Source organism: Pteropus vampyrus, unplaced genomic scaffold (assembly GCF_000151845.1).
Source record: "Pteropus vampyrus isolate Shadow unplaced genomic scaffold, Pvam_2.0 Scaffold9, whole genome shotgun sequence".
Lineage (NCBI taxonomy): Eukaryota > Metazoa > Chordata > Mammalia > Chiroptera > Pteropodidae > Pteropus > Pteropus vampyrus.
Genome location: NW_011888790.1, coordinates 13,403,806 through 13,428,649, shown reverse-complemented (window position 1 = coordinate 13,428,649; position 24,844 = coordinate 13,403,806). Strand labels below are relative to the sequence as shown.

Here is a 24,844-nt window from a genome sequence, read left to right as displayed (position 1 = left end):
TTATATAATTTTAATAAGTGTATTAAATCATACTACCATTTTAGTGTTTTTCTTCTTCTTTTACTTCCTTTAGCTGGTTTACCAATTTCTACTTTAGTCATACCAGTACCTCCCTCTCCACCCCCACCAGGTTATCCATACCAAACATCTTTTTATTTCTATGAAATAGGTTCAAAGAGTGGAATTCCTGGAACAAAAGATATATGTATTTTTAACTTTAGTAGATATTGCCAGAACAATTTCTAGAAGTGCTATGATAATTCACATTCTACCATCAATGCATACAAGTATCTCCAAAATCAATACTTATAGAAGATCTGCTTGTTTCATTTCATCTTATAGCTATATATACTAGCTGTTTGAGCATTAGTAAGTTGCTAATCAAACTTCAATTGTCATATACATCAAATCGTTTTTAAAGATGTCTCAGTAATGCTATAAAATTAGCAATATCATTTCCATTTTCTACATTAGGAAAGGGCCTTATGTCACAAACTATAAAGGAAACCAAATCTTTTAAATTTGATCCTTTAGGTCACTCCTCTGAGACATAAAATCTATGATGATAGTAAATGTGTAGAAAGTTGATTGGGGGAAATATCTGTGAAGAATAAAGGGACAGGGAGTGAGACTAAGTGGTGAGAGCTTTTAGACCACAGGTCACAGTTCTGACACCTGTGAAATGGGAGAAAGAGGGAAGAATTCAGCAGGAAGAGCCTCAGGTTTCAGGGAGTTCTGAGGCGCTCTCAGCTAGGCTGCTAGGGAGTCTCCAAGAAAAGGTTTCTAGTTAGAAGAATCTGGTATTGGACATGACTATCCAACTCGATGTTGTTTGTCAAATGTAAATTTAATGAGACTCCATGTTACTAATAAAATTATTCATATTATTGGAGAAAAATTAATTTCTCTAGGACCTCACTACTGCCACCGTTACTCAAATTCCTTCTCTAGATAACTGGTCATGAGTCTATCTGCCTTCTAAAAAGAGGAAAGTCAGAATTATTCATCTTTGCCTGGTATGACCAAAGCATCTGAAATGAGAAGTATTACTAAAGAATTAATATAATGTATTTATTGTTCCTCCATACCTACATGTCTGCCACCAAATAACAAAACGAGATTAAGATGATATAATGCAGGCTTTTCTTTATGAAGTCATTGTATAAAATTGCTGATACTTTTTAAGACTTTACATATTTGTATATTCTAAGTACATAATTTATCAATTAAAAACAAATAATTAAAAACAAAATAGTATTGCAATTATATAAACTACTGATTGATAAAAAGATAAAATTTATCAGCATTACCTTACAATAAATATTTCTTATTCTTGATAGTACTAGTTTCTAGGCACCAGCCTAGGGTTTTTCAAAGATTATATCTTTTAATCCTCACAATAATCTATGAGGTAGGAATTAATATTATCTCTACTATATAGGCTTAGAGAGGTTAAGAAATTTGCCCAAAGTCAAACAAATATCACGTGGCCAATCCAGGATTTGATCTCAGCAGTTTGACGCTAGACTCAGCCCAGAGCCGGCACTTTTATTTTTTATTAGATTTATTAGGGTGATGTTAATAAAATTACATAGGTTTCAAGCATACAATTCCATAATACATCATCTGTATATTGCATTGTGTGTTCACCATCCAAGCCAAATCTGTCACCATGTATATGACCCCCTTTACCCTTTTCTTATAATCACTGGGCTCTGCTGTCCTTACCAAAGACTGAGAAAAGTTACTTTTTGCTTTAAAACAAGAAGTGTCACGTGGCGAAATTCTATTAAAGTCCACAACTTATTAATTAATTAATTAATTAATTCTCTGCAGGTTTTACATAGATTTTTAGAGAGATGGCACAATCACATGCATGTTTTCCGTCTTAGGCAGAGAAGGTAACCTGAATGACTGAATGGCCATAAATTCCTTTTAAATATCTTTTTAGGATTTGAGGGGGAGATGGATTCCAAATTTTTGTTATATTTGCTATGAAAACTACCTGTCAGAATAATGAATTGATAGATCTACTATAGTCAGAATCATAATCTGTGGTAGTTCAGTAAACACTATCTGATTAACTAAAAAGAATCTGACTTTCAATATAAATAAATGTCAGTCAAGGAGTCTAATAAGAACTTGTCAACTTCTAGTCATAAATAATTTAAAGAATGAGTTTTGTTTTCAATAAAATTAAAAAGCAAAATAAAAGACTAAAATTTGTCTCAGAAAAGTTTAAATTTAGAGGAAAAGAAATGTAAGAAAAATAGCAGGTGGGCATTCTTTTTACTTAATGTGGTAATTTGCATCATTATTTAGACATTTTAATTATAACTTAACAAGCATACATTATTACTTAAATATGCTTATTATACATATATGCATCATTTAAAAGCCTGGCTACATCTTTAAGTCTAATATGGAATTCAAATTATAATTATTGTTTGATTAAAACAACAGCATTTGTGGAAAGGCAGCTCGTGTTTGTACCTTTAATATCCATGGTTATTCTCATCTGAACCTTTGGCCCTGCACCAGCACTATTGATTGCATAAACCTAAAATAAAGAAATGTCTTGTTACTATTTTCAAATTATCGCTTATGTGTATACATGACTGATTATGGTTATATGTAGTTTAAAAATGATTTCACTTTTAAGAACAATTGCATGTAGCCTATTATATTTTTCATACACTCACTTAAATGCATATACTACATGGAGGAAGAACATTTACAGTAAAGTAATGCTTAAAACAGATCTTATGTTGCCAGTCCCTGAGAACAAAGGATGAGTGACCTAAATAGCCTGATCACAGAGACCAGGAAAGGGTTGCGTCTTCAATTTGAACCCGTAGGAGGAATAGAAAAGAAAAGCCAGTAGTCTACACTCTCGCTTCGTCTAATTTAACATCTGTTCCTCCTCTCTGTAGCTAGGTAACTCTTGCTTTCTTTAAATCCATATTCAAGATCCTCTTCTTTCCTTCTCTGAGATGAAACCCTATTCCTTCAGCTTCCCAGTTTTCCTGTATTAAATCATCCCCTCTGAAAGTTGCCCTTTATGCCCTTCTTCACCCCTGCCCCAAAGTATCTGATGCTGTAACCTGCATAATGCAGCATATACACATAAAGCATTTCTGCTTGTATATACAGAGGGTGATTTACACAAATGTGAACCCTTTCAATTAACTTTGTGCTTAAGAAGTTGTAGACACAGAATCTTCTTTTATTCACTTTATCTTGCTTATTATATAAAACGAAGACTATGGTCTTGGCCACTTTCATTATACTTGATAAAAAAAAGTTCAGAACATAATATGTTTATTGGAAGTAATTTATTTGTGTATATATTCGTGGCCCACACTCCATACTACAGATATTTTTATTGAATTAAAATTATAATGATATATATGTATAATGTGATAGGTATGGTAAATAAAGCAAGCTCAAAAAATGTGATTAAAATATACCTGAAGAAAATATTTATTGAAGTTTGTAAATATAAGAAAGAAAATATACTAAATGAAAAGTGATATTATGGTATACTTCATTATTTTTATTTCTCTATGATACAACCTAACATTTGAGTGAGATAATAAATGAAGATTTAGGCAGTGCTGCTTATATTGCATTGAAGTCACTTGCAAACCCTGTTAAATGAAGATATGCAGATTTTGATTAAGCAGATTGTGATAGGTGCTAAAGTTATACATTTCTAATAAACTATCAGGAGTTGAGGATGTTGTTCCTGTGAACAGAGAATTTATATCTTGTTTTTTAAATTATGAATTGTGATTTGTTTTACTTCCTATTTTTTTCTCTTATTCACAATAAGAAAAATTGATAGTGCATGTACTACTTACCATCGCTTAAATCTTTAATCCTCACAAAAATCCTAAAATAAATTATTACTCCTATTACTAATTTTTCAGATAAGGAAACTAAGGTACAGATTTGAAGAAACTGACCAGACACAGAAAATAGTAGAGCTAGGATTTGGACCCAAGTCAGATCATTCTTTTAACCATCACCCTCCTTGTAATAGATCTTTCACAGTGGTGGTCCATTTAATGGTAAGTGCAACAAGAATCATAGCAAGACAGATTATATAATAAGATATAGAGTGAGTAAGGAAAGAAAAGAATATACATATGTACACAAATCATTTATAATGTTCCGATAATTGTAAAGAATCGGTAGGAGGATTAGTTACTAAGCTTCTTGAAGTTTTAGGATGAATTTAATGTTGCTTAAAAGATGATTTTCTGAATTATATAATTCTCTTTGAAAATTCTATGATATGCTACAGAATTATTGTATGTATATATATGAACTCATATAAATATTTACTTTCCAACATGGATAATTTGGAATCAAGATATAAAACGCTATTAGCTTTTAGTAATAGTTATGTGAAATACACGTGAATTTCAATTATGTAAATAGTTATTTCTGCCCTTTGCCTTTGAAATTTTCGTTTCCATTTTCCATTTATAATCACACATAAATAATATTCCTTTTCAGAATCATATCTTTATATATCACTGCTGTTTTACTTTTAATATGCATTTTCTTTCTCCTCTACTTTATTTCTGTATTTCTACTATAGCTGTACAAACATTTTTGTTATCTACATATTTTCATAGGACATGCTGTATTATGGTAGGAAATTGGCAATTTTCTCTAAATCTATTTTCTGTTGGCATGTCTTAAACGATCTTACAAAAAGATACAAAAAATGTAGTGTGTACATAAACTGTAGTATTTTTGAATGCTGAGTTTGTAAATTGACTTTGTAAAATAGGTGAGTAATTAAAAGTTATGAATACTTACACTGATATTGTATGTGTGTCCACCTTTTAGTCCTTCTAACATTGCAATGACGGCTGTGTCAGTTTTCTGGATAATACTGAGGTTGTGAATCTGGACAGCAGTAGGATCATCTTCTTGGTAAACCAAAGCTTGATATACTTGTATATTTCCATTGGGTTGAGAAGGAGGAAGGAATGTTAACTGAAACTTTGTAACTTCATCTGGTATCTTCTGAAATGTCATGTTGTTAGGCGGATCCTTAGGGACTAAAATGAAATATTTAGTAATTAAATTGAAAAACATTGTTTTTTTGATCTCCATATAAAATGTATTTGCTTTAAAATTTTATTTATGAAGAGTATTCATATATTATTTAAGCCATATAAATTATGAAAACTAGCAAAATGGCTGATGTATTGTAGAATCATTGACATCTATAGGTCACAGGAACCATAATAGTGATCAGTTCATGTGAATATTTATTATTTATTTATTTTTTTATACGCATTAATTTTTACAGAATGCATTTCTATGACTATTTAAACTTAATTAAAAGTAATATAGACTCACAGAAAGTTGCAAAAATCATACATACGGTCCTATGTAAACTTCCCTTAGTTTTCCCCTGTGGTGACATCTTAAATGGCTATAGTTTAATATCAAACCTGGAAACTGACATTGGTATAATACTGTTAACTTGCGTACAGACCTTATTGACATTTCACCATTTTTTCATGCTTTCCTGTATGTATGTATAGTTCTATGCAATTTAATCCCACATATAGATTCCTGTACCCATCACCAGAAACAAGATACAAAACTGTCCTATCACCATGAAGGAACTTCATATCTTCTCTTTAGTGAAATGTCTGTTCATGTCTTTCATCAATTTTCTAATTGGATTTTTTAAATGTTGAGTTTTGAGAGTTCTTTATACAATCTAGATGTTCCAGTTTATTTTTCAATATATAACTAACATACTAGCTAAGTATCAACAAATTATTGTGAAAGAAAATGATATACATAAGGATAAAATTAGTTTATGAATATAGAAACTAGTTCTTGCTGTACTACATAATTAGTGTTCTTTATATAAATGACTGATTGAATGAATGCCTCTATTTTGATCAAATGGAAATGGATATATTCCTCCATTTTAAGTTAAGAATCTCCATGAAGAAAGCTGTTAATATTTGACTATTAAGACTTCAGATACTTAAGCTTTATTTTCTTTAGACATCTTTAGACATCTTTAGAGATAGTGCCCCATAGCAAGCAAAAAATAAGTAAATAACTGAAAAAAAAGAGAATCAGATGTTATTGTGTCAAATATCACATTATAAGTGGAAAATGCATAGCTAAAATAAAGGTTAGATTAGTTCAAAACACATTTTCAAATCAGCTGTTACACATTTTTTAGGACACATAAGAAATACTATATATCTTCTTTGTACAAGAGATATTTCTCAAAAATAAGATTAGGTTTAAAGTTAGATGAGTGAAAGAATTCTCTGAATGCTAGAAAGAACTTCTTATACTCCAAATATTTTTGCCTTTATATCTAGAATTCTACTTTTAAAATTCTACTTTTAAAAGTTTAGTAAAAAAGTATTAAACTACGATACCCTTTGGAGAGGTAGCACATTAATATTTGCAATCAGCGCTTTATGGCATGAATGTGACCAAGTTTGGCAGGATCTTTTCTCACAGATAGGTAAGATGAAGGAGAAGTGAAAAAAGTATAAGAAAATAGATACCTGGGATATATGTGACAGCAAAATGGAAACGTGGAATTTTAGAGTGCTAAGAATAAGATGTACCTTTCAATTTAGAGCCATAACTTTATAGACAATACAGTATGTAACATAATGAAAGGAATAACTAGAAAATATTTTTATTTCCAATAATTACCTTACAGATAGTAACAAATAAACTATAGCAACACATCCCTTCATGTGTTTTTTCCAAAGATATATCTGATGGCAAAGAACATCAGGAGTCTGAAGGAGGATGGGGCAAGCGAGTTCTGGGAAGTTGATTTTCCACACGTAATTTTTATTGGTTAAAATCTTATTATTCATTCAGGCCCTGTTCAAAGGAACTTGAAGAAATCTGTATGGATTCTGGCATTTATCAAATAGATTATATAATAAAACATGTCACTTAATTAAGTGAAGAAAACAGATATGGTAAACATGACCTGGGTTCTAATTTTGAATTCCAGATTATTTAATAATAGAGCATTATCATTTTTATGTACACTTACATCATGAGACAGAAATAATTAAAATGGAGTTTTAGGTGAAGCATTATTGGCTATAGATAATTGGAAAAATCATCTCCTAGGGAAGGTAACAATTTCTGAAATATTTACTGTTTAAATAAATACAAAATAGGACAATTGGGTTTATTATGAAGTAATTTGTTTTTGTATTTACAAGGATTGATTATTCTACAGAATTCCACTTTTCCTAAGAAATAGAAAGCTAAACTTTTGTCAATCACAGCGAGTCATTGAATTTTATATTTATATGCTTTACAAACTTCTCATAATACATATACTCTTTTTTACAGTGGGATGTGAGAAACTGTAAGAAAGACATCTAACTCTCAATTTTTAGCAATGATGAAAAATATACCTTACCTGATTCTAAAGTAGTAACAATCACTTCAGCACTCGACTTTCCTTCCATATATGCAGCACTAATGTTTCCAGTAAATGCAGTGATCACCACAGAATACCTTGTGAAGATTTTTAAATCTTTAATTTCTATGGTTTTGTTTTCTTCATTTGACTTGATTAAGGAAATATTAAATTCATCACTATCTACCTACAGGAAAAAAAATAGCTAACAATTAAAGGAAGCAGCATATGAGACACAAATCAAATCACTAAAATATAATAATTTAAAGCCACGTGGGCTTATTTATCAAGTCAAGATTTAAAGTACAATTGACCCTTGAACAAGACAGGTTTGAACTATGCAGATCCACTCAGATACTGACATTTTTTTCAACAAATACCTGTACTGTTTTCAATCCACTGCTGGGAATCCACAGATGCATTGGGCCAACTGTATATGTTGATCTACATCATTTTATAAAGGAGATTTGAGCATCTGTGAATTTTGGTATCTGTGGGAGCTCCTGGAACCAGTCCCCTTCAAATACTGAGAGACAACTCAAGTTTTAGGGGAGTCAGAAGTTATACACAGATTTTCAACTGTGCAGGGTCAGTGCCCCTAACCTCACTGTTGTTCAAGGTCAACTGCATTTTTTTTTTCAATCAGATTGTCCTGGGAAATCTAAAGTGCTACTTTAATAGTTTACTTATTAGCAATTATTTCAACAACTGAAAGTAAAAGGAAAAACCAAAACAATGAACCAACCACAATTAACCAACCCATTAAAAATCATCAAAATCAAGCAAGAATCAGAAGTCAATGAAACACTATTTGGTTCACTTAATAGTTCCCGTAGCATTTGGCAAGTCACTTATGTTCTTGTGTCTTAATTTCTGTGTATGTAAAATTGGGGTGATAATATCTATTTACAGTGTTTTGTTGAGATTTAGAAAAAACAGATCTGAAATAACTGGCATGGAGATTTTAGATTTTGGTTGGTTGGTTGGTTTGTTTTTTACTATGAACCACGAAAAGGAAACACATTAGTAATATAATTAGATAATTCGGGATATATGTATGTACATATATACACTCAAATATATACTTACAACTCAAAAATGATTTTCAGAAATACAATTTCTTTCTGAAATGCACTGTGATATTTTCGGCTCTTTTAAATTTTATTCCAATTCATTTTAAAATTCCAGTCATGAATGCAGTTTGAAAAACCTCTGACCTATTACTATGAATGGTATTGGATGAGGACTCAATTGTGAATGTAATAATTACTAATTATGCACAAATAAGTGTCATTAGGTGTACTAAATATAGTTGTATAATTTATTTAAACATGATATGTCTTTGATGGAGAGTCTGGCCTATTCACTGTAGAGACTAAACATAGCTAAAGTTTCTAGCACTAAATGGAAGGGCTTTTTCTGAAATGAACATCAGAAAATTTGAAATTTTCTGCATGATACTCTCAGGTACTTGACTTGAAACCCTCTAAAACAGGTTATAAACACCATTCAAAATATTATGTTCATTTTCAACTTGAACATTTCTCGTAACTTTGAAAGATTTTTTTTTTTGTTCAGTATGTTCTTCAAATGCTCTTTTCTGAGAGTATTTTTCAACTTAAAGATGTTGCTATGAGAAACATAGCAAGAAGCTGATAAATAATATTGGCATTGCAAGAAGTCAAATAGATTGTTCCCACCTTTAGACAGAGCAGTGGAAGGAGATGTTCCACTCTCTAAAATGGCAGAAAAATAAATTAGCATAGAAATTCAATTGTTCTATTCACAAGTAGTGAGTGCGTGTGTATTTATTTAGTTGTCAACATTTAAATATCACATAGAATCTGGCTTTTAAAATTTTCTTTAAGACTATGCTTATATTCATGCTGTGTAACAATTATAAAGAGTGATAGTTAACTCCTATGATGGAGCATAGGTCTTCATTATTGCCCCACCCAGTTGGCTTCATTTTCACTACCCATTTATGTTAATTGTCTGACTATGTACTATAGCTGCTTGATCTCTGATTATAGAATTGAAGTGAATTCCTCAAGATTCCATAGCTACTCAGTACCTAAATAGGATTTGTACTTAGGTGTTTCAGGAGTCCGGCACTCTCTATACTAACGTAAGTTCACTGGGCATGATATCATAAAGAAAAAATTAAACTATTCCAGTGCCTTCCATAAAAACAATGAATAATAAATGTTGCGAAGTAAAAATACAATGTGGCATGCATGTGATCTACTATATCTTAAAAAATCTTCTTAATAAAACCCCGAAAGAATGCTAGGTCTTTAAATATAACATGTACAAAATTTATTTTCTTTCTTCACTAAACCTATTCTGTCTTTGTTATTGTTAACCATTGTTTGTCCACTTACCTAGGACTGACAGTTCAGACTTTTTGGCTCACCATTTCCCTTCAATCAATTCCAAAGTTGTTTGCTTATATTATATTTGATCTATTATTATAAAACATTTTTAAATTTGTTTCTGAAGTGTGGTGGTTTTATATATAATATCAGTAATTAGATTGGTTCTAGTTTCTCTCCTTTTCCTGCCCCACCTCCACCTTTCCCCAATGGTATACCCTATTCATTCCTGGAGTCTCAGAACAAATTTAAGTCTCCTCTGTATCTTACGTCCCCCACAACAGGAACATTAATTATTTTGTTAGTGTACATTTCAAACCAACCAACCTACCAACCAACCAACCAATCAACCAACCAAAACTGCATACCTCACACTCTATAATTAGCTATTTATATTCTAATGTCTCCCACTAGAGTGCGAGCTACTTGAGAGCACAACTTTGTTTCCATCCTTATTTTGGTAAACAGAGGCTGCTCACTAAATATTTGTTTTGAAAAAATAAAGGAAACAATGAACAAATGACTACAGAATGAATGAATTTCCAGTAGAATCAATCAGAATGATATCTGCACTCATATATTTTTATTTAAGTGGTCAGTTTTATTTAATTTGAATCTTATAAGGGAAGACTTTTATGTCCTTGTGGCTAGCATTTGGTAAAGTCCAGGCTGCACCATGAGTCTTAAATTCAATGACATATGTTCTTCTTCCTGGGCCTCAGGAGCCAATGATTTTTGAATGTAGATAGTTATGTATTTATGAATGAGCTGTAGATAAGTTCTATAAAGACAATAGTGACAATATCAGATTTGTTTGGTTCTACGTATCCAGCTACTAGAATAATGCTGGTGTGTTGGACGTACTTAAAAATTTGTGTCTAATGAATGAAAGAAGGAAGGAAATAAATGACTACTCAGTTCCAAGAATCTCAGGGAAACTGTGAAGTGCTAGAATCCATTTGAATTCTTGCTATCTTTGATCCAAAGCGGTTTTGGTGAGCATATGTTTTAATTTAGGAAATTTTATTTGCTATTAAATGGCTTTTCCTTTTTCCTATCACATCACTGTCTACTTGTCTTAGCCAGGTCTCAGATATGTGAAAAATTATTTATCATGTCTGTACCTCAATTCCCCTTTATGTAAAATGAAGATAGTAATATTTACATCAAAATATTGTTAGAAAAAATGTGATGAGATAATGCAAAAGAAGAGATAATGATAAGCTCTGATGTTATTTATTTGGGATATATTTCCCAATGCCCTTCTCCCTTCTTACTTTGTATTATGAGTCCTTTGTTATTGTATTTTTAAACCAATGTTTTATTATCAATTTAACCACCTGTTTAAATTGATCTACACCCTAAGGATCAATATATAATAATCATGATAATAATACTTTGTATTTATTGAGTGCTTACTAACTGATTTAGTTGTATTTATTGAGTGCATATTAACTGATTTAGTTGTCCCCAAATCTCTGTACCCTCGGTACTATTATCTATTATTAATCTTTATTTTATAGGTGTGGACACCGAAACACAGACAGGTTAAGTAAGTTGTCTAAGGTCTAATAGAGCTAAAATCAAAATGCAAATAATCTGGCTCCAAAATTTGTATTCTTAACCATGCCACATACTGCCTTTTGCAGAAGGTAAGACAAGCCTTACTGATTTGATGTCTATCAGATAGAATGTTGGTCCAGTAAGGGTAGCAGGTTCACTCCAGCTGATGTTGATGCTAAAAGGTGATGTTGCCACTACATACACATTTTCGGGAGGACCATCTGGAGCTGTAAAAATAGAAAATCAATTATCCATCTACATTTGAGTTAATACTTGCTATAGTACAATAATAGAAAAGATTATGAAAAATGGATAGCCATATGAATTAATTACACATTAATTTGTAGTTCACAGCATGTTAAAGGTGTTGGAAGATCAAAAGATGTAATTCCTTTCCAAATAATTACTATCCATATAGAACTTCCACATGAAAAATTAATAGTTATAAATATGTGATTTTTAAACTCAAAATAATATTTTGCAAATAAAGCATTACCATTGCTAAAATGAATCTTTTTTCATTCTAAAATAGTCTAACAATGCTGTTTTAAGAAAACTTGCAAAACATTTGACTACAGAAAAGTGAAACTTGTACAAGAGAATTAGACTCGAAATATATCAACATATGAATGCAAGTTGGGTTGGTTTTATTTTTTTCACTGAGAGGGTAGCATAGAAAATATGTTATACAACTGATCTTATTACAAATGTAAACATTTCTTGGATTCATTATGATTACAAATTCTTCAATTTGTTCAACTTTTATTATTGTTTTTTCATGAGTACAAAACGAGATAATATTTTTAAAAATTGACTAATGAAAACCATTGTGTAAGCTTTCAATTTGTGAAGCCACTAGGTATTAGAAGGATCTATATAATGTTAATTAGCATTTAGTCACAATTAACTGGCATAGACACTGACCTAGGAACACTATTACACACATCTCTGTCATATATATATATATATGTATTTTCCAGTATTTCTATGTTTTAAATCAAGATAAGCAAAGATTACTAGACAAATATTATTCCATAGATCCTGAGACTGTATACAGAGGAAGATAAAATATTCCTTTCTTCAAATAATTTATAAAAGGAGAAAGTTGTGTGATCTTGGTCAAACAACAAAACTTCTGGACCTCAGTTTCTTCCTCATATGCATATTTCATAGTGTTTTAAAATGAAATATGAAGACATAAAATGTGAAATTGGCCAGTTTAGTGTTTGGCCCATCACTGTCAATAAATACAATATATTATAATAATAAGCAAAGTAAAGATAAGGACTAATTGAAAATACAAATAATCTATGAGAGGGCAAAGGGCAAAGCAGTGAATACCGACGGAGCAGGGAGTGAAGGTAAAGTTGCACAGAGGAGATGGGAATTGAATAGGCTTTGAAAGATGAGAAGGATTTCGATAATCAGAAAAGTAGGTTTAGGGGCACTTCTGTGGGAAGAGGATCATAAGCAAAGCCACAAAGACATAAACAACAGGGTCAACAGACAGAATTTTATTACTGGAGAATTGTTTTCTTTGGTAATCTTAAGTTTATTATCTTATACATTCAAAAATGTTACTCTAGGAAGGGGGCCAAGCACTGCACCAGACTGCCAAAGAAATCCATGGTACAGAAAAGATTCAGAATCCCCATATTCAGGAAATAGAAATATCATGGAGAGACTAGGAATACTACTGTATTCTTAGTATGAATACAGTAGGGAACAAGATTCAAATAGTAATTTGGGAACTAAGTTAGGGAGCACTTGATTAGTATGTTAAAAGTTTGAAGTTCATGCTTTAAACAACAGGATGTCACTAGGGGTTTTGAGAAAACTCAGATAGCAATGAAGTCCATATTGGCTATTTCCAAAAAGCCAGGTGAGATATGACCCTAAGCTAGAATAATGACAATAGATACTGATAGGAGTATATGAATCCTAGAATCACTTAGAAATTTAAGAAAAAGAACTCATAAGCTGGTTAGATGTTCACACAAACTGAGATAGAGAAAGTAGTAAAAGGTAATTCATGTATCAATACTGAGAGAATGCTGATAGAGTGCACAATAGCACATGAAGGAACAGATACTGGTTTTGGTAGCGATAAGACTATAAAAGGAAATCATAAATTTTTATTTGTACTCATTGAATTTGATAAACTCATGAGGATTGAGATGCCTACCTTGCAATTAGGAAGATGAGACTAGAACTAGAAAGAGAGGATCAGAATGGAAAAGAGTTTTTCAAAGATTTCAGATAAGTCTATACAAATTGGGATGGTATAAATATGACAAATATATCTAGTTCAAGTGATTCACATGTTCTGCAGAGAGCTAAGAAGTTTATTTCAATGCCAGATAGGTATTTAAGATGTTAACAGTAATGACAATCTTTGAACTATGAATGAATTATTGGTACTTGGAATATATTTTCAAAAGAGATGATATGTGTGGAATTTAGTGGCAAATTCAACCCACAAAAATATTTTTTAATAGTAGCATTGAAACATTTAATAATAGTACTTAAATGTCACTATAGAGGAATCTAGCAAATAGGTATAAGAATATTACTGTGGGAAAAGTCTTTTGGGATACCAAACATATCCTTCTTACTTGTACCTCTTCCGACCCTTGTACAATACTCTGAACATTGACTCAGAGATCCAGTCCAAATGACCCAGGGAAGAATCCAGGGGAGGACATGAGGAAAAGATGCTCCAGGATTCAGAGATTTGATGAACTGAGAGATGCTAATAATAACGACAGAATTGGGTCCAATGACTATAGTAGAAGAGGTCATGGCATCTGCATACCCTGAGGTCCTCAGTCTTATTACTTCTAACTTTATTAATGCTGACTCAAATTGTAGCAAAATCTATTTAGGTTATTACACGTAGCAAATGAGAGTAATGAGAAGTCACCCACCATAATTGCTTTTGGAAACCATCACAGAGTAATGCACCCTATTTTCAAGAGTGGCAACACTTTTTCCTTTTCAAACTGGATATTTCTTAGAAATATTATGCCCACCTCTCCTTAACAAATGGCAGCTCCGAATCTTGTTATTTGAAATGTTAAATGAGTGAATGGGCTTCAGGACCAAGTACATCATTACTGATAATTATTACACACTCTCCTCATGAAGAAACTTGCTTTGAAAAATATAAAAATGTTTTGTGGGTTTCAATGGCCTATGTTCTACCTTTGACTCTATAAAACAGAATGGGTTAGATATTAAGTATGAATTTTTTAGGCCCCTTGATCACTAATGTTTTCATAAAACCTGCCTTCTAGCTCTGTGAGGACCATTGCTGGAGAAAGAATTTTCTGACAGGCCACACATTTCAAATGGCATAAGACAGGAAAATACTTTTGGCTTCCCTTCTCTTTATTTATACCCAAATGTCCTTTTGGCTTTTAGATGAAATTTATGTATTCATCCAACCAACAGATTTTACTGAGAATTTTCTATGTTCTCAGCACTAAGAAAACACAAAGCCCATAGAGGTGATCAAAGTACATGTGGACCTATCCAAATAGAGCTTCTAGTATGTAATGGCTCTTCTTCACTCAACAGCTAGTTACTGTACGCCTACTACATGCTAGGCACTTTTGTGGTGCTGGGGATAGAGAAGAGAAGCAAAGAGACAGAGATCATGGAATCTATTTTCAGGGAGGAAGACAAAAAAAATATGTAAATATATTATAAAAATTTGGGTAAATATACAATATACAGGTAAAATATATTAGGAAATGACATGTACCATGGCAAACAGTGAAGCAAGATAATGGGCATGGGGATGCTTATGGGAGTTACTATGCTAAATGTGGTGGTCAGGGTATGCCTCTAAGCAGAAGACATTTAAACAAAGATTTGAAGGAGGTAAAGGAGCATGGGAATGTTTGAAGAAAGAGTGTCGCAGGGAGGAAAATGGACAGTGCAAAGGCCCTGAGACAGGAGTTTGCCTGGTGTGCTCTAGGAATAACAAGGACTCCAGTGAAGCTGGAGTTAAGTAAGTCAGAATGAGAGGCAGAGAGGAAATGGGGACCAAGTTGTGGAGGACCTTTAAGACCAATGCTAAGTTCTTTGTAAGAACTGTTATCAAGGACAAAAAAGACAAATGCCATAGTTTATTGTCATGAACTAGAAGGGGCCTCTAGAGATTTTGGTGCTTGGTATCTAACTCATACCAGAAAGATGGGTCAAATGAATTAGATCAAAGAGAGCAGACTATCTCAAGAAGCTATTTGATTCACGTACCTCTATAAAGTATACCAACTCAATGACCGGGACTACACTTTTAAACCTAACTCATTCTAGCAGGCAGACAAGGTGGTACACTATTGTTGCCCAGATGTCACAAAAAGCTTACTGAGAATTTACTGTGACTCAGAAAGTTGACAAGATTTTTTCTGTGACTATGTCGATGGTAGATTGTGGTTGAAAATATTTCCAGAAAAATATGCTTGTGTCTTCTCTGCTCTATAGTCTTTGGCGTCTCAACTAAGGACAGATCCAAGACCATTTCCCAAGGAAAACCTTGGCTAGTCTTGCAAATATGTCTGCACACCAGCTCAGAAAGCAGTATGATACCTTGCTTCAATCTTACATCTTTCACAGTAAAATGTGAACCCTGCAATCGTTCCTTTAATACAAGCAATCGAAGTCTTCATCATGGAGTGTCTGCAACCCCAAGCAGACTTGAGAGAAAAATGACATTCAAAAATAATTCATGGCACATAGTAACCACTTGTACCACTAAATATTTTAAGGGTTATACATTAATCAATCACTATAAAAAGGCGAGGTATTTAGCCCCTTGAAGAGCTGTGTTTTAATGCCAGTTCTTGAGCTTTCCCAGTTTTTTTCTTCATTTCTTTTAAAAAACAACCACTCTAAACATCATTTGCATTTTCAGTAAACTTGAGAAAATTGCCTGTTTTGTTACAAAAGTGTTCCTTTTATTGAATCCTTCGTAAAAATTTTCTCTTAGAATATGCAATTTGTATTCTTGAAGGATTAGAATATGATGAAATAAGAACTCTTAAATCTGAACTAAAAAATAAAAGCAAATACATATGTAACTTAACTCATAGATATTTTGAGAGAACTATTTCAAACACCATATGCTCAAGTCTATTATAAAAATAGCATCTCATTATTTTAGTATTGTTTAAATATTATAGTGTACCTGTAAGTATATTAAAATTTCAAGTTTCTTTTAGGTAACTTTCTCTTGGCATTTACCAAAATTCCAAAAATACATAATAAAATATATCCAGCATTATCTCTTTTATCACAGTGTGTAGTAAATGATTAGATTCACTTTAGCAGAATACAAAGTTGTAATTATGAATGTCAACTACCAAAATGAAGAAAGCTGATGGCAGTAAAGGTACAGGAGTTGAAAATATGCCAGTTTAAAAGCTTAGTAACTTATAAGCATCTTTAGGAGACTTTGTTTTTCTCCCTATAAACTGTCACATTCTGATTTAGGATTGTTTGTGAAATGAATCTAGTCAGTAATGGGCCAAGATATCACTATACCCTTTCTCTTATAAATCACAGCAATTTACTCAGTAGGAATGATCTATCCTTATTCTCTCATTCCCCATAATCCAATCACTTCCTCTCATAAGCACTTTCCCCCTGGTTTTCACAATAATGCATTTTCTGTAACTAACAACCATCATTTCCTGATTATCATGCTTCTATCCTTGCACAGGAATGTGGGTCTTATGTGGGTCAGGGTCATCTTTCCCATCCATCTGTGTCCCCATGCTAAGTGTGTTAACGGAAAGGTGAGTCTGGATAGACTATCATTTTGCTTAGTCCATATAAAAGTTTGAATGCCCCTAAGTCTGTGCCACTTTGATTAAGAACCACTAAATTTTGGTGTGTCTAATACTACACTTTCAGAATAAGCACATTCAAAGACTTATTAGTAGCTTTGCCTTCTGCAGATCCCTGTAAATTTAATTTAATGATGAAAATTTTATAGGAAATACTCTATGGTTTTTAGTGCTCCATTCTATAGTGATTTTCCTAAAAGAATAAACATAAATGAATAAAGGATTTGACAGTAACTCACAAGACAGAAAATTTGAGCTCTGTACAGAAATAATTTAAATTGTCTGTATATCTATTTGAACTTACGTTCAGTTTAAAGTTTATTTAAAGGCGCTACCCTTCAGGGTATTTTAGTTTCAGAACTTGGTACTCCGAACCATCAAATTTCTAGCTACTGTCATCACTAAATGAAAGACAGTTCTTTCTCAGCTATACGAATACTAATGACCTCTACAATTATGTGTTGGCTTTGATTCACACATCTGGGCGAACTTGCTTTGAGTTTTAGATGTCTCTCAATACTAAAGGAGTGGTTGGGTAGTTTTGGTGTATTTCTTGTGTCTTAAACAATTCAGGGTATCAAGGGCCCTAAAGAAGTTCAGCAATTAAATTGACCATATTTATGTAGGCAAAGAGCATCTCAGGACACATCTCACTGGTTACAATACTTCAGTAATTGGCTGTCCTTCCCTGGTGTTGGATGTTTCCCTAGAAACCAGTGATTTCATTGCCCAGAATGGAATACTACTATTGCGGCATATAATATTTCTTACTGTTTCACAAGACTTTAATTTTCTTTTGTAGTTAGATTTCCCAACAGCAAGATATCACAAAGGTATCACAGCAAGTTATCACAAAGGCAAATACTATAAGCCTAAGAACTTGTCTGATTAGGCTACTTGATGAATACTGAGAATGATTTGTGGATGACCATAGTACTATGACTATTATTTTTGATGTTTAATTAGTACTTTTCTGACTCACTTCAGTACCCCCCCCCAAAAAAAACCCTTTCATTTCCAACACTAGCCATTCTAGGTAAGATAAAAAAAATTTCTAATATTAGTACTATTGTTTGTAGGGCCAGAAAATGCATCTTATTTTTAGAATAGCATCATGTTTATAAAACAACTTTCTACAGCAGTGATTATGAAAATGTGGTCTTCAGACCAGCCCCATTAATATTACCTAGGAAGTTATCAGAAAAGCAAATTCTGAGGCCACACCCCAGACTTCCTGAATCAGAAGCACTAGGTAGAACCGAGCATTTTGAGTTTTAACAAGCCTCCCTGATGCCTGTAGTACAGGTTTAAGAAACACCGCTATACAACATCAACAAACTATTTGAAAAAGTAGTGGCATTGTTTTTCAGATGAGGTGACCAAAGATTACCACTCTTTGTAACAAAGAAGAAAATAGGGGTTAAATCACTGCTTCTGTGAAGGCTAGGAAAATAGTGGTGAAGAATTTGGAAGTTGGCGATAAACGAGGAAACATTCATCTAGCCGACAGAGACTCCTTTCATACCTTTTATTTATTTTAATTACAGAAAATCTATGAAAAGGTTTCTCCGTACAATCATTCCTTCCCATTCCCAAAGTTCCTAGAATGATAACAAGTCATCACGTTCCTTAAGAACATAAGAAAACATTATTAGCTCTACCTTGAAGCTCTGTGTAACAAGAACTTGGAATAATTCAGATGAGGCCAACACCACATGGAATGTTAGGGCCAGGTTAAACGTTGCTACTTTGTAGTCCATTCACTGTATGAAGGTATAATCAGGGCAAACTAACTTTATTAAAGAGAAAAGAAACCAAAAGTGTAGTTTGAGGATATGTGTGTTAGGGAAAGTCTCATCCAATTTGTTTGAGAATGGAGAAAGTTGGATTACTTACTAGAAGCTTGTATAATATCTCCAGGTCTTTCTTAGTCCCAATGGTCAAAGCTAATAATATCACATAGAGACATGACTTAAAATTTCCTTTAACTATTTGGTTTTTAGTGCTTTTGCTGAAAAAGATATCCTATTTGCTTTTAAAAAATGAAATTTCAAAATATTTTTACTTATATTCGGGAAAACTTGCTTAACAACCTTACAAAAGATTTTTTGCCATTAAATATAAAGTTGAATGCTTTATGAAATAGTTTAATTTTATATGCCTACTATTATGTCCTTTAAATCATGATTTCACCTGTATATCTTCTCTTTGCAATCCTACTTAGCATCCCTCTACCTCTTAGTACTTCATGCCACCACAAGGCTTTGCTCATGTCCTAGCCAAGACCTAAGAGCACCGGCTCTACCCTACAAATGAATGAGGTTCATGAATGAATCAATGTGTGTAAAGTTCTTAGAATAGTATTAGCACATAGAATACACTTGAGAAGAGTACTTATTGTTATTCTTCTTAACTATCCAGTCAAGGGCTCTCAGATTAGTTACTGGGCTCAACCAGAAAGTGTCCTAAACAACCAGGCATAGCAACTCTATGGTCTGCAGAATCTGGAGTTTTCCAGTCAAATCTGAATTCTTCCCACTTCCTTAGTAAATGCAGTAGAAAATGGAACAGAATTTTTGTTGACCCAGGGCCTGATACTGAGGCAGACCTGAACTGGAGTTGATGACCAAAAATCACAAAAAATTAATCCTATTTCACACTGCTTTCTTAATCAAGAGAATTAGGATTCTCAGAAGAGTCAAAATAATTCAATTCAACCTGAGATTTGAAGTTTGAGATGAGAAAGATAATTCATTTGAATTTTTAAAGATAAAATTCAGGTAGCTATCATTGGGGAAAAGGTTTTTTCTCCTTTTTTTCTTAAGATAAACAGACTTACTATAATATCGATTTAAAATATAATATAGTGATAATCTTTATAATATCTTTTGATTTTTAGTGATTTTACTGAAAAACACATTCTGTGTGCTTGTGTAATGGAATTTAAAAATATTAGTAACCTAGCAAAAGCTCTATGAATTAAATATATTTGAATGCTTTATTAAATACTTTAATTTTATATGCTTATTATTATATCCTATAAATTATTATTTTACTCAGATATCTGTTCTTTGTAATCATACATAGCAGCCCAAATTTAGATATTGTTATCCTTTGTTTCCTTCCTGGACTATCAACCTATTATGATTCTACCATGCTATAGAAATTCATTAAAAGTTTATTATCTCAAGTAATCATTTCGATACTGTCAATACTTCAACCTATCTGAAATAGGCATTTATTATTTTCCTTCGTTGCTTGAAATCCTCCTCTATTTACTACATGCATACTTCTTTCTTATATGCAGTAATTCATACTATTTATGTTAATTAATAAAAAGGGAAAATAAAAATATATTAGCAATATAAAATCGACTCATTTTGTGAAATAAAAGAAGCTGAACATGTCAAACATGGGCAGTAACTGACCATGAAAATTTTAATTTTGGCAATAACCATGCAAGTATTTGAAAGACAAGTTATAAACAAAAAAAGATTGAAGAAAAATAATATGAACCATTTTGCAATAAGGAGAATTTTGACATTAAAATACTTTCATGTTGAAGTCAAATGCCTTCCTCAAGTCCAAATATTGACCAGGTGTGGAGGGTAAAAATATACATAAGACCTGATCACCTGGTCATCTCGGCTTTTAAGGAGCTCAGAGTTCCACAAAAGAGAGATAAACAATTTTGATAGTAAATGATCAGTACTTTAGAAACAAGTTTTGGGAGGTAAGAGTAGAAAGAGGAATTTATAGAAGGCTTTGCAAAAGAGATGTTTGGTGTGAAACATTAAAAAAAAAGCAGCTTCTCTACAAAAGAGGACATAAAGTATAGAAAAAATAAAATAAAACTAAGATTCTGGAGCACAAAGGAGAAAGAACAAGTCATGTCTGGGGGATATAAGCAAAATCATAAAGGACCTTATGTGGCATACTAAAATGTATGATTTTTACATAACAGGAAAATAGAAAACAAGATTTTAAGCAGAGGAATAACATGGTCAGATAGGTGTATTCAAAAGCTGAGTTCAGGTGGGGAGCAGAGACAATGGGAACAGAAAGACCATTTAGATACCTTTTGTAATAATATAATAGATTAATTTTAAAGATCTAGATTTGGAGACCCTTAACGAGATAACTAAGTTTGAGAAATATTTAGAAGGTGAGTTCAATAGGACTCAGATATGGACTTGGAGGGTGAGAATAGCTAGAAAGAATTAAAACAATTCCTAGATTGCTGGCTTGAACAACTAGATGAATAATGGTACGATACACTGAAACGGGGAACACACAGGTAGAAAAAAGTTTGTGGGGAAGAGGCAAAGGTAATACGGGGTCTGAGATGTCTGCAAAAACCTAAGTAGTCATACCAGTAACTTCAATGTACAGGTCTAGAAGAGAGAGATGTTGTCTTGAATTACACATTTGGGAGTCTCAGGAAACTACTTTAGAAGGCTTTCAACAGCATTTAACTAATTTCATAGAAGTACAACCATCATTTCTAGAAAAAAATTATATTCATTTCCTCCAGTACCAACAGGATAGAGCCTATTCTAAAAATATACTGCCACCATATGGGCTTCTTTATGACTTGTTCTATATTTTCCTATTTATTTACCCCTTCTTACCATTATATAATTTTTCCTTTATGGAAAAATTACTTCTGTTATGATAGTTTTCATCCCATTACAGATGCATTACACCATTCAGAATAAATTAAGGAAAATAATTGAATACATAGTAACTCATTAACAATTTCTTATTTTAAAAAACGATAAGGCATACTTTGCCCTCTGGTTTTTCTTCTTCTTAGATCATAAAGTTGCATTCCTTGGAAGCTTCTTTGATGAGGCATGTTTTGCTGAAATTTTTTTTTAACCTAACAGATGTTTGGGTAGTTAAAATTCCTCATGAGTATGGTATCCTGTGGTTTTCACAACCTAAGTGTTACTCCAGGAATTTTCCTTTCTTGCTGTCTCCAGTCTTGGTGGTCCATAGGAGATGCACATTATGAGAGTCCCATTTCATTCCATACTACTTTCACAGCCACACTCTTCTAAAGTCGTACATTTCCTCAGCATTATAAATATATATTGTATAGCACAGAGATACTTAACAGCTTCCAGTCTACATTCCTCCCACACATACAACTCAAATTGCTTTTGAGTATAAGAGATTGGTAAAATAATCTGCAAGATTTTAATGTTTCAAGTTAAATATTTCTGCCATTTGTAATTTTTGTGTTTGTATCTATACACATTCAGCATTAAGTAGAGAGTTATGGCTATTATGCAGATGACTTAAGAAAAAAAAACAATTTGGCCTTAAATATCTAGATCAGAGTATGTGGGAGAAAGAAATGTTAGCTTGAGTTGGCTGAATATTGTTTCTCTATTCACTCTAGTGTATAGTTTTAGATTCAGTTCAGAAAGTAACTCAATTTAATTTTTAGCTTGTATTCTAACTTTGCCCCTTGAGTCTTTGATTGGACGTTCCTCTATATGAGCTCAGAGAGAGTAAATACAACATATTTTCTCATTCTACAAGCCACTTTAGAATATTTTATAATATTTATTATTCAAATGGGGTAGTCTTTTATTTGAGTTATTCAAACTTTAAATAATTTGATTTCAAACTAGGTATCAGTTGCTAGCTCCTTATCAATACGCTTTAGGTTTTGATAAGAAGTTCTATTTATTTAGTACTTAGACACGATGCAATTAGGACAAAATGCACACATCTAAAATGGTAATTTTATACTAATTTATATTGTTTTATCTTTTCTATAATTCTGATAAATTGTTCACTTTCATCATTTTATCTTCTTATATAATATTATAAAACAACACTTTTTTGAATCAATGATAGGTAATACAAAACCTACTAATTTTCTTCAACTAAATTATTTTTTATATTTGCAAAATGTCTATACTTTCTATCTTTGGTTTGCAAATCAATATCTCAGCATTACTTTTAATTTTAAAAGAATTACTGCTCTTCAAGATTTTTGTTGCTTGACTGTTCTAATTTCTTTTATTTTTATACCATATATTAGTTCACTATATATATATGTACATATATGTATCTTTCAATAATGTATGTAGTATTTTTTTGTCTTTCATATCATATGCAATCTTAGATGATTTCTTCTTGGCTTAATATAATAAATAAAGCTTTCTTACTGTACAATTATTAAATTAAAATATATAATTAGAAAAATGTCCCCTTAATTCCTAAAACTAACAGAGCAATCATCTCATTCATATGACTTACACAAATAAAGTAATACTCAGTTGAAAAGCTAGTAAGTTTGAAAATGCCAAGATAATATGTCTATTATTACAATTTCTGAAATATATAAATCCCTTCACTTTTCTCTCTTAATTACAGTGGAAGAAAGGCAATTTCCATGTCTCCTCTGAAAATAAAACAAGAAAATCTTTCAATTTTATTGATAAACAACAGAGTAGAAAATCAGCTCTCAAGGATAAAGAAAATAAGAAAGGAATATGAGTAGTATAGAAAATATACTTAAGCAAAGATAAATTTCTTCATCCTAAGTATTCTATGATGGTAAATTTAAATTGTGGCAATGAAACACTAGGTCCAGAGAGGAGAAAAATACCAGATGAAAGACAAACTGGTACTTCATGAGAAAGGCCTTCTGTGGATTAGTCATCAAGTAAAGACCTGGAGGCTGGGGTAAAGGGAAGCCAAAGATTACTCTCTCCATTGCACCAAGGACTAACAAACCAACCAATCATCAATGGCAAAGAGAGAAATCCTGGTAAAACTAGGAAAATAAAACTTTTTTTTTTTTTTAAGAAAAGCTCATATTGATTGTGAAATATTTGAAGTATTCTACTATTATTCCTTTAAACCAGAAAGAGCAAAATGAACTAACTGAAAATAACCAAATTCTAGTAAGTGGGTCATAGACCTTAAAGAGGGTAGGAGGTGGAAGAACTAGGATAGAAGCAATAACATTCAAGTAGAAAGACTCCCAAATTTTCTGATTTAGAACATGGGGTTCTTTAAATATCCAACTTCCCAGTTTCATTTACCTGTTTCTGAATTCATTATTTTTATGTCATTTTATGCCAATTGAACATTTTCTATCATAGTGTCTAGATTAATCGAAAAAATGTTGCATTTAAAAAGTCCACTTCTTGGTTCAGTGGAGTAGGTAAAAGCAGGTACGACTCAAGTCAGATGCTCATAAGATGTAGGACAGAAACCCTTAATGGCAGCAAACAAAAAATAGGCACAAGATCTATTTTAACCAAAGGTTAAAAATTAGCTTCCCATAGGCCAGATCTGGGCTACTAATGTCTTTAGTTTGAACAAATAAATGTTTTAAAAAACATATCACAAGCAAGAAATTGAATATTTTCACATTAAAAAAAAAAATCTAACTTCACTGTTTTTTGTTACATCAGAAGTCTTAATAGCGTGTCCTGTCTATAGGACAGTAATCAGCCAGTGGTGAGGAGTGGCTACCCTGTTAGCGCATTGTCTGTTAATTTGTCCTGGTTTCCACCACTCCCAACTGTCTTACGTCAGCCGGCTTCTTTCATTATGATACCTGTCTG

General features: G+C 32.2%; 1 protein-coding gene across 3 annotated transcripts in view; it reads right to left on the bottom strand.

Annotated features, from left to right (window-relative positions):
• The window catches only part of PTPRQ (protein tyrosine phosphatase, receptor type Q), a 179,937-nt gene that overhangs the window by 58,592 nt on the left and 96,501 nt on the right, over positions 1 to 24,844 (bottom strand). For all 3 annotated transcript variants that reach the window (XM_023521148.1, XM_023521153.1, XM_023521158.1), the window contains exons 29-32: positions 11,500 to 11,621; positions 7,457 to 7,643; positions 4,834 to 5,078; positions 2,494 to 2,560 (exon numbers count right to left, since the gene is read on the bottom strand). In XM_023521148.1, the coding sequence (XP_023376916.1) occupies positions 2,494 to 2,560; positions 4,834 to 5,078; positions 7,457 to 7,643; positions 11,500 to 11,621 (621 nt within the window). The remainder of the gene's footprint in view (positions 1 to 2,493; positions 2,561 to 4,833; positions 5,079 to 7,456; positions 7,644 to 11,499; positions 11,622 to 24,844) is intronic.